This window comes from Mytilus californianus, unplaced genomic scaffold, assembly GCF_021869535.1.
Source record: "Mytilus californianus isolate M0D057914Y unplaced genomic scaffold, xbMytCali1.0.p SCAF_5, whole genome shotgun sequence".
NCBI classification, from domain to species: domain Eukaryota; kingdom Metazoa; phylum Mollusca; class Bivalvia; order Mytilida; family Mytilidae; genus Mytilus; species Mytilus californianus.
Genome location: NW_026262701.1, coordinates 98,644,101 through 98,661,247, shown reverse-complemented (window position 1 = coordinate 98,661,247; position 17,147 = coordinate 98,644,101). Strand labels below are relative to the sequence as shown.

Here is a 17,147-nt window from a genome sequence, read left to right as displayed (position 1 = left end):
TATACCATAATACGTCCCGTAAACGGGCGTATGAAAACTGGAAAATCACCCTTTTTTTAATGAATAAAACCACATAACTTGGAAATGTAAAATCTAAAATTTATGAAAAATGAAAGGGAGCTCACGTCAATAGATACAAACAATTCACCAAAGTTTTATGCAAATTGGTTAAAGTGTTTTTGAGTTAATGTCCGACATGTTGACGAAGGATGGACGGACAGACAGACAACAGTATACTATAATACGTCCCGTAAACGGGAGTATAAAAATCGCAATAATAAATGTATGCAATAATTTCTGAATTAACAGTATCTATATCTCCAACAAATGTAGATATGTTATTTCTTATTTCTGTCTTTTATACCTGGGACATTTTTATCAACTGTTCATCTTTGACCAATCAAAGTATAGCATACCATCACACAGATGTTGTAATGCCCAAAGTTGTTCAGAAAGAAATTAAGATAGTTTGTAAGTCAAAATAAAACAATTTATTATACATAAAACAGTGTCATCTAGAAAACTGTAAAATTAACAACATGAATGGATTTTTTGTGAAGATAACTAAAACTACATATAACTGAACTAAAAATCTCATATACATGACTTAAACATAATAATAAAACATATACAATTATGTACAATAATAGACAGTTCTTTTAAGGCCATGCTCAATCCAGAGAACAGACTTCTCTATAACTTATTAAGATCCGAGTAGGTTTAATAGAGAAAATTTGTTAATTAATTTCTGCTTGGCACTGTAAAATGTAGTCTGGTACAATATAAAATCAACATGGCCTTTAATCTCTCAATACCAAAGTGACATTCCAGTATACAGGTATTACAAAAGGTTATTATAAATGTCTTGAAAGTGTGGTAATCACATCTTACAAATGGGAATAGAAACTTAATATCATCAATACTGAGATCTTTAAAAACTGGATTTTTTTTGTCCAATGAAAATTCATAAGCATAATTCAAAGCTTAACCAGTAATAACCGATCTACAATGTATGTATTTCCATTTTTTTAAAGTTATTTGATGTAAAATTTTGTGTAATATATATTAAAGATGAAAATCAAAAGTTTGTATTGTGGCTTATTCCTTTGAAACAACTGACCTTGCTTAAAACTTTTCTTTTTAAGTTGTTTAACTTGGCTGCAAAATAAAAGTAAAGACCAGGAAAATAATGTTTCTTTAGGCTTTATACTTAATTTGATAACTTCCTTATAAACATGGAAACAAAGATAATACAAACGAAAACATTTATTTCTATTTTCATAGAAACACTTTTATGATATTTGAAAGAAACACTTGTAGTTTCAAGACTTAGGAAGAAGCTGTCAGAATTCTGACAGTTTTTTTGTTGTTCTCATTTTGAATACTTGTGATATTAAAAACTGTCATACATTATACAAGATACTTCAAACAAATTGTACAGCATGTCTGAAAACATAAAAAGTCATTACAAGATTAGATAAAAGAATAATGCAAGACTATGCTAAAATATTTTCCAACATTAAGATTATTAAAAAAAAAGGGAAAAGACTTCCTTTGAAACCCCCTCTGTTGATAGAATAAGCACAGACATACACGAAGGGGGTCAAAAAGGAAGTTTTGCCAAAAAAGATATAAATTTACATGCCACACCATCTGGGTATAAGGCAAAACAAAGCAACTCAATATATATCTAGCATAGGTATTACAGGTACATAAACAAAACATATTACATCAAATCATAAAATATTAGCCTACATTTTACAAAACAGAATCCTTATACTTTTACCTCTCTGCATAATAAACTATAAACTTTCATTTCAATGTGACCTCTTACTATTATGAATGTAATTCATACTGCCATCAATTATGCATATGTGTACTAACTCACAGTGTTATGTTCCCTCTAACTTTAACACTGATACATAAATTTAATCAAGTAACATAACCTGAATATATCTCATCAAAAGCTCTGAACATTTTTACATTTTATATCTAGAGATACTTCTAAAAACATGTGCTTAGAATAAGTTCAACCTAAATGGCAAAATATCTTCTAAGGCAAATGGCCTTCACATTCTTCATACAGAAATAGAACCATAGCCTACACATTTCTCACATCTAAACAGACACATGTCCTTCATGTTCCTCATATGTAATAAAAACATCTACCTTGATGCACTAAAACATATGTTCAGCTTAAATAGCAACACTATCTTCTAAGACACACAGCCTTCATAATCCTCATTCAGAAATAACACCATTGGTGGTGTTTTACACCACTTTCAGCACTCTTGGCGACCAGTTTTTGTTGGTGGAGGAAGCCAGAGTGTCAGAGAGAACCAGAGACCTTTGGCAGGACAACTGGCAGTCCAAGTTAATAAAGAGTTGAATGTACCTGCCACAAGGGTTCAAACTCACAACCTCAGTGTTGACAATCACAATTGTAGTGACAATATAACAGATATTTTTGATGCAATAGCATTAATATTATATGTAATGTACATCAAACTAATGGAAACAAGATTTTTCATATCATTAAGAAAACTGATTTACTCAGAAACAATATCTTCTTTTGAAGTATCTAGTAGAATCTATTCAAAAGAATGTAACATAAACTTCTCTAGGGCTGTTCCAGATTTAAATGCATTTGGGGATGGGAGACTTTCAAATTAATTTATTGTGGGTGGTTGCATTTGTTTTAGAATTTTAATAAAATAACAATTTTATTTTATGGGTGGTTGAGGTCTAAAAAAGTGTCTCCCATTCCCCCATGCCTTCCATTCTGGAACAAAGTAGAATTTTCTACATAACATTTCAAAAAACATTCCTTTTATAATTATCATAAATGATTATGATTTTATAGAATGTATGCTTCATTAAATTGATAGATTGCTGATTTTTATGAGAAAACCTGTATAGGTAAATCTAAAACAAGGGTTAATAAATTACAACTATTTTGTGTTTAATAGTTTACTGTATATGTATCAATTCCATACCTCAAACTATTAACACCGGAATCAAAATTCACCTCACAGAGGTGATACAGGAATTTCATTTAGAGATCACCTACTATATAGCATATCAAAAATGGTTTTCATTTTCCTCACTTATTTAAGACAAAACTTACTATTTTTCAATCCATTAAAGGGGTGAAATTTTTAGAACTATTAACTCCCTCTGAACCAACCCTGTTTTACTCAATTAGTGTTTGTCTTGATATTCTATATCTATTACATTTTCTTTGTAATTGTTTCAGATTTATACTCTTTAATCATTTCACAAATAACAGGGACTTTAAATACATTTAAAGTAAGAATTAATCAAACTATTGAGATGTTTTTTTATTAATGTGAATAATTCAATATTAAGAACTTGCATTTTGATATCAGATACAAATATCTGTATGCAGCTTTTCCTGAAGTTGCTATAACTTATCTCAAACTTTGGTTTGTCATTTCAAAATCACAATAATTTCAGAATTTACGGTATTTAAAAAAAAACATTTTATATCCTTTCTTTCCTTTTTGTTACATAGTGTATCTGTCTTCTTAGACTGACATTAAGCATAATAAAATAAAAATAACTGAATAAAAAGGAATTAACAACTTGAAATACAAAAAAAACTTATATAATCATAACAGCACTAGATGTAAAAATAGTAATATTGAAACATCTATGTACATAAACAATCGATGAAAATTCATGATGTAAGAGGTAGAAGGCCTCCTCCGATCATGCATCAACTGAATTAGGAGGCTTGGTTTATGTGTCTTTTCTGTTTGTTTATTCTTAATCCATATTCACCTCAGACCTGAAATCATAATATCAATAATAATAATTCAAAAAAATTTATGAAAAGTCATATGAGATTTATAGCTATTCATCAAACCATCATATGCCAAATATCGTCACCAAATCTGCAAATACACATCAGGATTGAGAAGATTGCGCTTTGAATGAAAATTTCCCACTCCAATAGCCATATTAAAGGGTCTGGATGGGATTTAAAGAATAGAGAATAAAGGCAAAAAAAAAAAAAAGAATATAGAAAAATGAGAAAAAAGTATAAAGAATAGAAAATAATGGGGTGGAAAGTATAAAGAATAACTGTGGAAAATAAAAGAATTATGTAATACAATACTGATTACAGAAATGGACGATGTATCATCTAATAACAGAAAGATTTACTAGTAAAATCATTTTCATTTTACAGAATAAGTGTTAATTTTAAAGATTAAGAAAAATGCCTTAAAAATTTAAAGAATACAGATATTAAGGACCACTTCCAGACCCTCATATTAAGTTGTATGTAAGGACAGGCAAACCCAAATTAAAATAAATCTGCAGCTATTTATTATGCAACTAGTCAAAATTGAATATAAATATAACCCTCAGGACCAGAGAAAACTGACCTTATAAGAGAGGCCACCTTTGAATTGAGGTTAAAATGCATAGATTTTACAACAGCGATACAAGAAGAGGATGACTAGATAAGACAGATTTTCCCTTAAAAGAGGTGACCTTTATAGCAGGTTTTACTGTATATACTTAATTCTCTTCAATACGTCCAATAATAGCTAACATCTAATGAAAACACTGAGATTTTCATGATAATTTCAGGCGAGTCAAAACAATTTAATTTTTTATGTTATGTATATATGCTATTTTTATAGATACATGTAACAGTAGCCATGTCAGCTGGTTGGAAGATATTTAAATCACAATTCAAAAGAATACCACTAGAGATAAATTACATCAAAATTAGTAGCAATTGGTTAGATTTTTTAAGATGTGAAACAAATTTTAAAATGTAAATGACAAATGACAATAGTACACATGGTCTTTGTTAGGTATTCAAGCTAAAACTAATTATATGCATGATGTAATTTACTTTATAAAGTAGTTATACTCATAATACTGAAGTGCTAGCAAGCAGACATATAGCAGATGATAAGATATTTATGATGGAAAACTTTTGTCAAGAAATATGTTGCTGAAATGATTCCATCAAAACTTCTAATAAAGCAATACACTAATTTTCTGATTATTCACTATTAACCTTTCAATTAAACTTAACTGATGAAAGAAACAGCATAAATACACTCAGATTTAATTCATTCGTAAAAAAAGTAAAACTTTGCACATCAACTCTGAAGAGTAAAGTGTCAGTTGGCCAAACCAATTTGATAAATTTGAAGATTGAATTATTTTGCTAACATTCAGAAGCTTTACAACCTCGATAGAAAAAAATCTATATATACTCAATCAGTTGAATAAATAGGTTTTAACATGTTGGTTTTAACATGTTAAAAGAGCTATGGTGACCAATGAAAAGAGTTTAATTACGAAACATAGGTAAGATGTGCCCCAACTCACTCCTGAAATGAGTCCATATCGTCTGTCATATCAAACATACTGCTATCCTGTACTATCCCAGAGTCTGTGTAGGAGGAACTACAATAAAACAACATCTAATGTCAAACCAAACAACAACATGAATGAATATCATTTTACTTTCACTTCAAAATTTTACTTTTTTGCATTTGAAATTGAATAGACATAAGAAGATGTGGTATGAGTGCCAATGAGACCATTGCACAAAAATTTTGAAATCAAGGAACTGTTGCTTTAAAAAATTCAAGGGTGTTTTTTAACTTTTGAGATAAATTTGCTGAAATTTATTGTCAATCCAAATTTAAAAAGAAAGACAACTTTGCAGTCAGGGACCTTTATCATCCATGTTGCTGTAATCCAAAACTAACAACACCAAATTGTTGATGTGAATGACTAATAGAAAGATTTATGAAATGTTTGAGTGTATAATTGAGCCAACAAATTTACATTATATCAATTTTGTTGCAAGTTGTCAAATCCATTCACAGCATTTTTATAAATGCACATATTGGGGAATATCAGAAAGGCATTTTTATGAAATTTTGTAGATGTTAGGTTTTAAAAAAATTAGCATTGGACATGATATTTGAAATTTTATGCATTAAGAACAACAACATTTGTCCAATTTCGATGTTTCAAATCAAAAGGATTATGGGCAATATCATTGTTCTTTTGTCAAAATTAAAATGGTACTCCACCATTGGTAACAAATCATTGTTTATGATAGAATTAACCAACGAAATATAATCAAGAATTTATTAGAATCGAAATGGCATATTTTGCAAGAAATTCGTCAATCGTAAAATGTAATTTGGTTGACTCAATAAAAATTACATCAATACTGCAGTAATGTGAGAGATTTAACATGATAGTATTATATGAAAATGTAATGATATGATTTGAAAGCTGTGTGTGAAGTTTATAAACTTTGCCAGCAAAGCAACAACTGCAGAGTGACAAATTATTCTGTAGATGAGAGTAGTAAAATAATTTTACAAGCTTTAAAGTACTGAGAGGCAAATATATTATATACAGCTGTTTTCTATATCTCACTTACAAATTGTAAAAGTAACTATATGTATGTATCTGTGCTTAACTTAAGAAAATATAATTTGTTCTTAGTGTATATTTTTATCATTATACTAGGACATCATACTATCCTGTTAATCAAAATTAGGTTTTCTCAGCAACTTAAGTCCCATCCACTTTTTATTGCCTATCATATAAAATACTAAGGGCTATTCCATTAAAATGTATGTGGGAGGGTAGGAAGGGACTTTCAAAATATCCCTACAACCAAGAACCATTTTTCAGATAATTTTGCATAATGGTAATAGACACATACTGAAATAAATTGCTTCGCCGAGCGCAGCTGGATATGACCGCAGAGGTCCAACCCTGAACAGTTGGGGCAAAAATGGACACAATATTGCTACAGGTCTGAATTTGGATTGTAATTAAATATTTGACACATAATAGGTTTCTGACACAGAATATCTGTAGTCAAAGAACTTGAATTGGTTATGTGATTTGAATTTATATTCATTTTTTTGTTTTTGTATGCTGTTGCGAATTGACCACCCCCCCCCCCCCCCCCAAAAAAATTTTTTTTTTTACCCCCCTCCCCCTTTTTTTTTGCAAAAAAAAAAATAATATTTGAAGAAATTTTCTTTTTAATTTCTGAAATCTTAAAAACAAATTGTTCCCACCCCCCCCCCCCATTTTTTTTAACCTCCCCCTCCCCTTTTTCCAAAAAAAATTCTTTCCCTCATGATATGGTCATAATCTCAATTAAAATTTCCAATGGAGTTTGCAACCATAATGACCCATTTAAATACATCATAAAAGTCTTTAATTAAATTTTAAATTACCTTGATCAGCATTTTTAAAATAGTAACTTCTAAAAATAAATTGACAGCTAATCACCTCAAGACAATACAACATTCCTTTATACATAATTTAAAAGCAGTATAAGGGAGGAAATTCAAATGTTGTGTTTGAATTACCTCTCTTGCACTGCTTTTAAATTATTTTTTGTACTTAAGTAATTGTCCATTAACCAGGACACCCTTGTTTTTCCCCCTTTTTTGCCCCTAATTCCTAAACGGTTTGAGCCATAACCCCCCAAAGCCAATTCTTACCATCCCTTTGTGGTATGGAAACTTGTGGTATAATTTTAGAGAGATCCATACACCATTCCACAAATTATTGTCTGGAAACTAGAATAAACAGCTGCGCCATGAGCGCATGATACGCCCGTCGTCTTGTGTGTGAATTTTTATGCAATAAGCATAAATAGTTTCTGTCATACGGCGTGACATGCAAAAACCCCCTTTTTTTTTTTACAAAAAACTCAATATCTCTAAAATAAAATTTTGAATCAAAACCAAAAAGTATACAGATCTTTAGATTAATATAACTAAGAAGTGTGTAAAATTTTAAGCAATAATCATAAATTGTTTTTGAGATACGGCGCGACATATGAAAACACCCCTTTTAAAAAAAAAAAATCAATATCTCAAAAATAAAATTTTGAATCAAAACCAAAAAGTATACAGATCTTTAGATTAATATAACTAAGAAGTGTGTAAAATTTTAAGCAATAATCATAAATCATTTTTGAGATATGGCGCGACATGTGAAAAACCCCTCCCCCTTTTTTTACAAAATACTCAATATCTCAAAAATAAAATTTTGAATCATCACCAAAAAGTATGCAGATCTTAAGGTTAATATAACTAAGAAGTGTGTAAAGTTTTAAGCAATAATCATAAACTGTTTTTGAGATACAGCGCGACATGTGAAAAACCCCTCCCCCTTTTTTAACAAAATACTCAATAACTCAAAAATTAAATTTTGAATCATCACCAAAAAGTATACAGATCTTAAGATTAATATAACAAAGTAGTGTGTAAAGTTTTAAGCAATAATCCTCAATTGTTTTTGAGATAAGGCGCGACATGTGAAAAAAAACACACACCTGTTTTAGTTACTAAGTCCCGTAACTCAAAAAGTTTTAATCTTATTTTCACCAAAAAGTATACAGATCGTTTGACCATCATAAGAAACAACTATGTTAAGTTTTATGAAATTTGGATAAGTCATTCTCAAGTTACGGTGCGACATGTTTACGCCGGACAGACAGACGGACAGACAGACAGACGGACGCCGGACATTTGTATAACATAATACCATAATACGTCCCGTCAAAAATTTGACGGGCGTATAAAAATGCTTATTTGCGCCCCTTTTTGGCCCCTCATTCCTTAACTGTTAGGACTATAACCCCCAAAATCAATCCCAACCTTCCTTTTGTGGTTATAAACCTTGTGTTCAAATTTCATAGATTTCTATTTACATTTACTAAAGTTATTGTCCGGAAACCAAATGTCTTCGGATGACGAAGACGACGTGATACCAGTATACAACTGCAAATTTTTTTGCGGTCGTATAAAAAGACCCATAACCCACATTCAATAATTAAACTTCCCTTCCTACCCTCCCACAGACATTTTAATGGAATAGCCCTAAATAAATTGTCTCCCATGTTAAAAATTTTTTTTTTTTTATTGAAACTTGCATACTACAACTTAAATAGAAGATATTTCAGGTGAAAGAACATTGAACTGTTTAAAATATGACTACAAATTTATCACACCACAAAAACACACAATTCACTACAACCAATTAATCCCACTGTCTATACTTATATATGTTACATGATGACTGCGGAGTCTAATATTTATTTGTACTATTCTGTTATTTTTTAAAGATGAAATGCTGTGATGAAGCATTAACCAGTTAAGATCAGATCTACAAGTATTTATGAATGTATACCTACATTTACAACCAATGGATAACTTACCTTGATGAACGACAGGTAAAGAACACAAGACGTTTCAACTTCTTGTTGTAGAAGAAATAATTGAAGGACCAAATACACCCTGCTTCTCCATATGGATCTGATGCTAAATCTGGATTGTAACTTTGTAAAAGCAAGAAAGAAAAAGAATATGTAATACATAAATGCATAGTGCCTACAATGCAAAGGAAAGAAAATCAGATCAGGGAATGGTGGATTACTCCTATTTAAAGACAAAGTATGGCAACATGCCACAATCACTAAATGTTGTCAAACTTCCAGTTCTGTCTTCTTTAACACTTGAAATCTTTGGATACATTATTCTGGTACCAGAAAGAAATGTTTGAAAAATTGATGTGAAGAGAAGGGTGCAAACATAATTTGAATAAAATGCTCCGCAGGGCGCAGCTTGATACGACCGCAGAGGTCGAACCCTGAACAGTTGGGGCAAGTATGGACACAACATTCAAGCTTGATACAGCTCTTAATTTGGATTGTGATTAAATAGTTGACACAGCATAGGTTTCTGACACAGAATGAATGTGGTCTAAGAACTTAAAAAATTTTAACATTCAAGCTTGATACAGCTCTTAATTTGGATTGTGATTAAATAGTTGACACAGCATAGGTTTCTGACACAGAATGAATGTGGTCTAAGAACTTAAAAAATTTTAAATTGGACATTCACCTATTATGGTCCAATATCCAAAATCTAAATACATGGTTAGATTCAGCATATCAAAGAACCCCAAGAATTCAATTTTTGATGAAATCAAACAAAGTTTAATTTTGGACCCTTTTGATCTCAATGTGGACAAAGTTGATAACGGGGCCCAAAAATCAAAAATCTAAATACATGGTTAGATTCAGCATATCAAAGAACCCAATATATTCAATTTTTGTTGAAATCAAGCAAAGTTTAATTTTGGACCCCGATTTGGACCAACTTGAAAACTGGGCCCATAATCAAAAATCTAAATACATGTTTAGATTCAGCATATCAAAGAACCCTAAAAATTCAATTTTTGTTAAAATCAAACTAAGTTTAATTTTGGACCCTTTGGACCTTTATGTAGACCAATTTGAAAACGGAACCAACAATTAAGAATCTAAATACACGGTTAGATTCGGCATATCAAAGATCCCCAATAATTCAATTATTGATGTAATCAAACAAAGTTAAATTTTGGACCCTTTGGACCTCAATGTGGACCAATTTAAAAACGGGGCCCAAAATCCAAAAACTTAATACACAGTTAGATTCAGCATATTAAAGAACCCCAAGAATTCAAGAATAAAACCCCATTGAAATTGATCAAGAAATAAGCAATTTATACGAAGTATCTTCTTTTGCACAATACTGTGCAATTGAATATTTCTTGCTATTGCGCAATACTGTACAATTGACAATTTCTTGCTATTGCCCAATATTGTGCTATTGGATATTTCTTGCTATTGCGCAATACTGTGCAATTGAAGATTTCTTGCTATTGCGCAATACTGTGCAATTGAAGATTTCTTGCTATTGTGCAATACTGTGCAATTGAAAATTTCTTGCTATTGCACAATACTTATTATATAATAATTTACACATCCTGTTTGGTGTGTATCTCCTACCATATCATTATTATTTGCTTTTAAATATAAATCAGAAATAACCAACTTAAAATGGAAAATTTTAAAAGGAAAAAAAAAGGAAAAAAAGAAAAAAAAAGAAAAAAAAATTCCCTCCCCCCCCAAATTTTTTGAACCCCCTTATGATTCATCACCCCCAAACTCAATCCCAGCCTTCCCTTTGTGGTATGGTACCTTGCAGTACAATTTCAGAGAGATCCATACACTTGAACACAAGTTATTGTCTGGAAACTAGAAAAATGCTTATTTTTGGCCCCTTTTTGGCCCCCAATTCCTAAACGTTTCGGGCAATTACCCCCAAACTCAATTCCAGCTTTCCCTTTGTGATATGGAACCTTGTAGTACAATTTTAGAAATATCCAAACACTTACACACAAGTTATTGTCATGAAACTAGAAAAATGCTTGTTTTTTGCCCCTTTTTTTGGCCCCTAATTCCTAAAATTTTGAGGCAATTACCCCCAAAATCAATTACAGCCTTCCCTTTGTGATATGGAACCTTGTGGTACAATGTCAGAGAGATCCATACACCTACACACAAGTTATTGTCTGGAAGTTACAAAAATGCTTATTTTTGGCCCCTTTTTGGCCCCTAATTCCTTAACTGTTGGTACCATAACCCCCAAAATCAATCCCAACCTTCCTTTTGTGGTATTGAACCTTATGGTAAAATTTCATGGAGATCTATTCACTTAAACTTAAGTTAGAGTGCGAAAACCAATGTGTCTTCGGACGACGCCGGACGACGCCAGACGACGACGCCAACGTCATACCAATATACGACCAAAAAATTTTTAATTTTTGGGGTCGTATAAAAATGGTCCACCAAAGGATTGATTCCCTCAAATAAGCTACATGTATGTAGCTAACTGCAGATAAAATTACCATAACTGGTGTTTATATCACTATCATAATATGGTGATTTTGTTTTGATAACAGTATGACCAGGTAAAATTTTAAAACTTTAAATCATATAAAAATATTGAGGGAACCTATTATTTGTTAGGTTTTATAAATTAGAATGAAAATTTGTACAAGACCATTAACAGGCTTTCTTGTATATTGCTAAAGACCATATTTTACCTTTATTTGTTGTTTGTGCATTGTGTGATGTTGTGTTGCTACATGTATCTCATTGACAAATACATGACATCTCCTTTTATTCATATTCAAGAATATGTTTAAACCTGTAGTGTAACTTTATGATTTTATTGTGATGTGTTTAAAGTTATATATATTAAAGGAGGTTTGTAAGATTTTAGCTAAAATATATAAATTTCAGGAACATTTTTTAAAGTCTAAATAGCCATAAAATATGTAGCCTTTCATTTGGCATATTGGAAGTAACAAAAATGATTTTAGGGGCGCTTTTGGCCCAAATTGGACCTTCTTTTATTTCTTTTATTTCAATGCATACCTGTAAATTTCACAGTCCTGAAGAGAACATTCTTCATCAAATGCTGTCCACAGATTTTGTTTCAAGGCTCCATAAGCTTCACCAAGAGTCGCATACAACTGTGTATCAATGTTGTGAGCTACCCACTGTAATACAATCAACAAAAGATGAGAAATTTTTGTTTTGTAAACTTTTATTTTATCAATTTTGTATTGCATGTACATGTATAGATTGAAAACTTCAAATTCTTTCCAAGCCAGTTCTATATTTTTTTGGCTTGACACTGTTCTACCATAAAAAAAAAAATGAAGCAAATATAGGTCACCATATGACCTTGGCAATGAGCAAAACCCATACAGCATAGCAAGCTATAAAGGGCCCAGGATGATAACTTTATCTGAAATTGTTTTAATATGCTTCTAAAAGTATAATTTCCCTCCAGCCACCTAGTTGCTAAAGTGGTACATGTATATTTTCCTCTAGTGAGTCAAGTGTATTTACCTCAAGGCTTGGCTCTTTACTGAACTCTTCACTCTTGGCATTACTGAAGTCGTAATCAGGATTAAATGAAGCATTCAGAGTTGAGATCAGATAGAATAAAGTCTTTGTTGATATCGTATCACATAAGTAACTCTCACCGTCACTTCCAGTACTCTTACTGTATTGCCTGTAAATATACATGGATATTTAGTGTCAGTTTAAAATAACTTAATGAACAATACAAATATGAGCTGGGTCGGATAGAAATTGACCTTATGCAAGCGCACATATACATGTGCATGTGATTGATTGTGGAACATTCAAATACAAAATATAAGATGCATTTTGGTCTGTTATGTAGGGTTCTTATATCAACTCATTTTTAAAACAGTTACAGACTTTACATAAAGATTTTTTCAACCCGAAATAAGTTAACACATGTATTGACATTCATTTGTATAAGGTCGATTTTTATTCGACGCAGCTCATATAATGATATTTTTACAAGTGAAGCATCACTACATATATTTTGCCATTTGATTGAAATACATATATCGCAAACACAGTACAGAAGAAATTTAAAATGCTGTTAGATATTTTATTTTTGTCTTCATTTGTGAATTAGAATAATTGAGTATGTATCGTGGTATATTTTTTTCAGACTTTCAATAGTACATGGATATGTGTCATTCATAAATCAACAACAAAAAAATCTCAACTTAATGCTCTTTCGAGCACAATTTATTTTGATTAACATGCCTTCTATTCAGTATTCTGTTCCATCTTAACACGCATAGAGCCAGATTTGATGTTTAAAATCATCTGATCTGATGTAATGAAGCAGAAAATTTCTGTCCTGAAGAAGTCCATGTTTTGTGTCCCTACATGTAAATACAGAAGTGACCCAAGTACAACAACCAGTAACATGGTTTGAAATAATTCTATCAATATTCATTCCATTCCTAAGAAAATTGTAGGAGAATTTACACAAACTACCCTATGCATTTTTAAACATGTTTGTAGAAATGGTATAGTCTGTATCTTTTCTATACAAAACCACAAAAATCAATCTAATCAAAAGGTGCACAATTACACATAGTTTGAAGTATTTATGTAATGTTCTGATCCATTCATTAAAATCATATGTAATAATACTCACTTTGAAGGTGATACTGACAGCACAGTTTGAGGTGGTGACAAAGCCTGAAGATCCTCTGGACCAACCCCACCTTCTGCACTGATCAATTTAAACAATCGTTTGTCATTTCCAGCCATCTTACATGAATAGCTCTCAATTCTTAAAAAGAAATATATATATAAATATATACAAAATGAATAACAAAATCACATAATGACATAATGACACAAACATGCATCAGTGAATGCTATCACATTTTGTCAATATGTGGTTTATAAACTACAAGTCTAGCAACATATCTTTTTTTTAAATTAATGATGAATTGATTGTTTTCTGTATGTGTAAGACTAAGCCATTACAAAGTAATTTATTATGTTAAAAGTACTGTATTATTCTATGCATGTACATTGTACCTGTTATCATAAATAGTCTCCCAGCTTATACATGTAAACAGGCTTAATTTTGAAAAAAAAATTTAAACATACTTATATGTGCATGCACATTTATTTATGCACAATATAATGATCATGATAATAACTGCAGTCATAGCAGTAGGGCATAATTCAAAAGAATTTCTAAATTTATTAAAGATAACTGATGAAAACTTAAAAGTCCAACATTTCACCCAATAAAGTTCTTTTTCAAGGGATATATATACAAACATGTACATTTGTAGTGCATGTCATGTAGTGAACAGATAATAGAATAAAAGCATCTGGACTAAATAATTCTTAACTTTTTAGACCCTGAACAATTTAGAGCACGACATACATGTATCATGTGTATTGCAGACACCTGTTGATAACTGCATGTTAATTCTTTTAGACCTTTTAGCCGTTTTAGGCATCTTATAGTTATAAGTGTCATATTGGTTGATGTCTCATTGAGTTATACCTTACATCTTTTTTTCATTCATAAATGATAACTGAATAACTAGGTCTTCAATTAGTCCAGATGCTTTTATTTTATTCCCTGTTCTCTGTATCCCTTTTTTAAACCTTTACGTCTGAACTATTAAGTTGTCGTTTTTCTGTTGTTCTTTTATCATGTTTATCTAAGAATTGAATGTTTAATTTATTTATGTAATTCTACTGGGGTGTAAAAGCATTGACCAAAGAACATTTTGTAAGATCAACGCTTTAACAATCCTATTAAATTACAACAAAGGAGCATTCAATTATTTTAATTACATTTTTATGCTTTAAACTTGATATTACAAGTTAAATCAAGCTTTTCATTTGTTTTCCAATACATTGTTTCCATGGATAGCACCTCCAGTCATATACATTTGTATATAATTATTAATATACATGTACATGTATGTTTAATTTTATTGGGAAATATGTCATGATTTTGGAATGTTTCATAATTGATGTGTGCCAATAAAACTTATACAATTTTATGAAACATATGTTTAATGTAATTATTGTTATGTGTCTTTTATGTTTCAAACAAGATGGTTGTACAATGTACCACTAAGTTCTTTATTTTTGTATTTCTGCCATTACTACATGAGAACATGTACTGTGTACTGTATATCACTTCACAAGAATTAATTATTAAATTACTAAATGTTCATAAATATTACTTCAAATACCCAAGCTACCACAGTAGTTTAATAAAATTTAATAAAATGGCTCTGCCAAAAAAAAAAATTTGTGACACATTGTTTATTTTCAAATGTCTATCACATGTAATGCACATATTGGCTGATATATGTGCATGTATGCTGAATGTTAAACACCCCCTCTAGATAGATATGCTGGTTTGTGCATTTAAATTCATCAGGTCACATTGTTTGAAACAGGTGTTTTCAATCAGATTGAGAACGGAAAAGTTGTCGCACAGATCAAAAGATAAGCGAAAAAAGGTTCAGACAATTTTCAACATCTCTGAAAAATAAATGTTGTATTTACAAAAATATATCATTTTAGGAGTAATGTAATTGCAGACTTAATGACAGTTTGCAGAATTGCAAAATGTTTAATATTTTGGGTAAAACACCCTCACTAACTTGTCGGTCTTGACTAGCAATTATAGAGGTCCTTCATCCTTCACTGTCCTGCTCCAAAAAATATGCTGGTCTTAGGAATGGTAAAACGATAATTCTGACTGATTAAAATTTTCTGACTCTTTTTTCACTTTTCTGCTCAGTGCAACAACTTTTCAATTATCAATCTGTTCGTAACCATAAGATTTTTTGCCTTGGAATTTAGAAGTTTTTGTTTATCTTATTTTAACTCACCTGCCCTCCAATTTATAGCTTCCAAGCTCTTGTGATAGAGCTGAATTTATTTGTTCAAATCTTGAATTCTCTAGCAGCTTCATGTTGGGCTGCTTCTTTCTTAGCTAATGCAATAGCCTCTTAAAAATATCTCAATCTCTTCTTCTCTCAATCAAATGAGCTGTGTTCAATTAAGGGTGACTGTTGATTGACAAATGTCACCTGTCCACTAAATGCAATTAACTTTAATTAGATAATTAGTTCTGTATACTAAGCGATCCACAAGGACGATTTAAGGATTGTTGACAATTACTAGGAGAAATGTTACTACTTTTTCTTCTCGTTGTTTCTACAGTCTGATTATAATAATAAAAATTGTCACTCATATCAACAACAAAACGATAATCAAACATTTTCATCTGAAATTTGATAAGAAATAACAATGAAAATAGAGTCACAATTGGTCTCAGTCCAGAATTATAGAAAGATTTTATACTACACTCGGTAGATAAAAAAGTATAAATGTTGGTTGTCGACTTAAATTTCAATAAATTATGAAATTTCCCTCTATTATTATTATTTCCTTATTTATTTTCATCTGTCCTCTTCTTAAAATAACCTTGACCTCATATAAACATATCCCAGAAGCCTTTTCGTCTATAGTCCGTTTCATACAAAATTGGACATTTCGTACCATTTCCATATGCAATTTCGTACCATTCCATTTTCGAACCAAAATTACCATTTCGTTCCATTGTAATTGTAATGTCATACAAATAACAAAAAATGTTATAATATCCGAGATAAAAGTTAAGATGTCTTATATTTTATACACACAGAAGAAGAAGTATACTTAACAACAAAATTATTTTCATTTACCTGTGTATAATATGACGCAGGTTTCTTCAAAAGTGATGATTTTCTATAAATTGTTTGAAATTTCACAGTGATATCATACTTTAACTTTGTTTAAACCTGTTTATTTACTTTTGACTTTAATTATTTATCCCTTGTAATTT

The 17,147-nt window shown here is 30.7% G+C and overlaps 1 protein-coding gene across 2 annotated transcripts; it reads right to left on the bottom strand.

Moving 5' to 3' along the window:
* Positions 1-476: 476 nt before the first annotated feature.
* On the bottom strand, positions 477-16,765 carry LOC127700372 (repressor of RNA polymerase III transcription MAF1 homolog). Of its 2 annotated transcripts, XM_052203818.1 has the most exons (7): positions 16,150-16,765; positions 13,926-14,063; positions 12,788-12,953; positions 12,308-12,432; positions 9,260-9,379; positions 5,377-5,454; positions 477-3,811 (listed from the first exon to the last, which is right to left on the bottom strand). In XM_052203818.1, the coding sequence occupies exons 1-7, from the start codon at positions 16,230-16,232 to the stop codon at positions 3,790-3,792; spliced, it is 732 nt and encodes a 243-aa protein (XP_052059778.1). In that variant the 5' UTR covers positions 16,233-16,765; the 3' UTR covers positions 477-3,789. The 2 variants fall into 2 exon arrangements, with proteins under 2 accessions (XP_052059778.1, XP_052059779.1); XM_052203819.1 differs by lacking the exon at positions 5,377-5,454.
* Between the last annotated feature and the right edge of the window lie 382 nt (positions 16,766-17,147).

Coding starts and splice junctions, on each gene's coding strand:
- LOC127700372 (XM_052203818.1), bottom strand. CDS start 16,232: ATGAAGCTGCTAGAGAATTCAAGATTTGAACAAATAAATTCAGCTCTA. Junction 12,433..12,787: donor GTAAAGAGCCAAGCCTTGAG/GTAAATACACTT, acceptor ATTGTATTACAG/TGGGTAGCTCACAACATTGA. Junction 3,812..5,376: donor GATATGGACTCATTTCAGGA/GTGAGTTGGGGC, acceptor TTATGATTTCAG/GTCTGAGGTGAATATGGATT.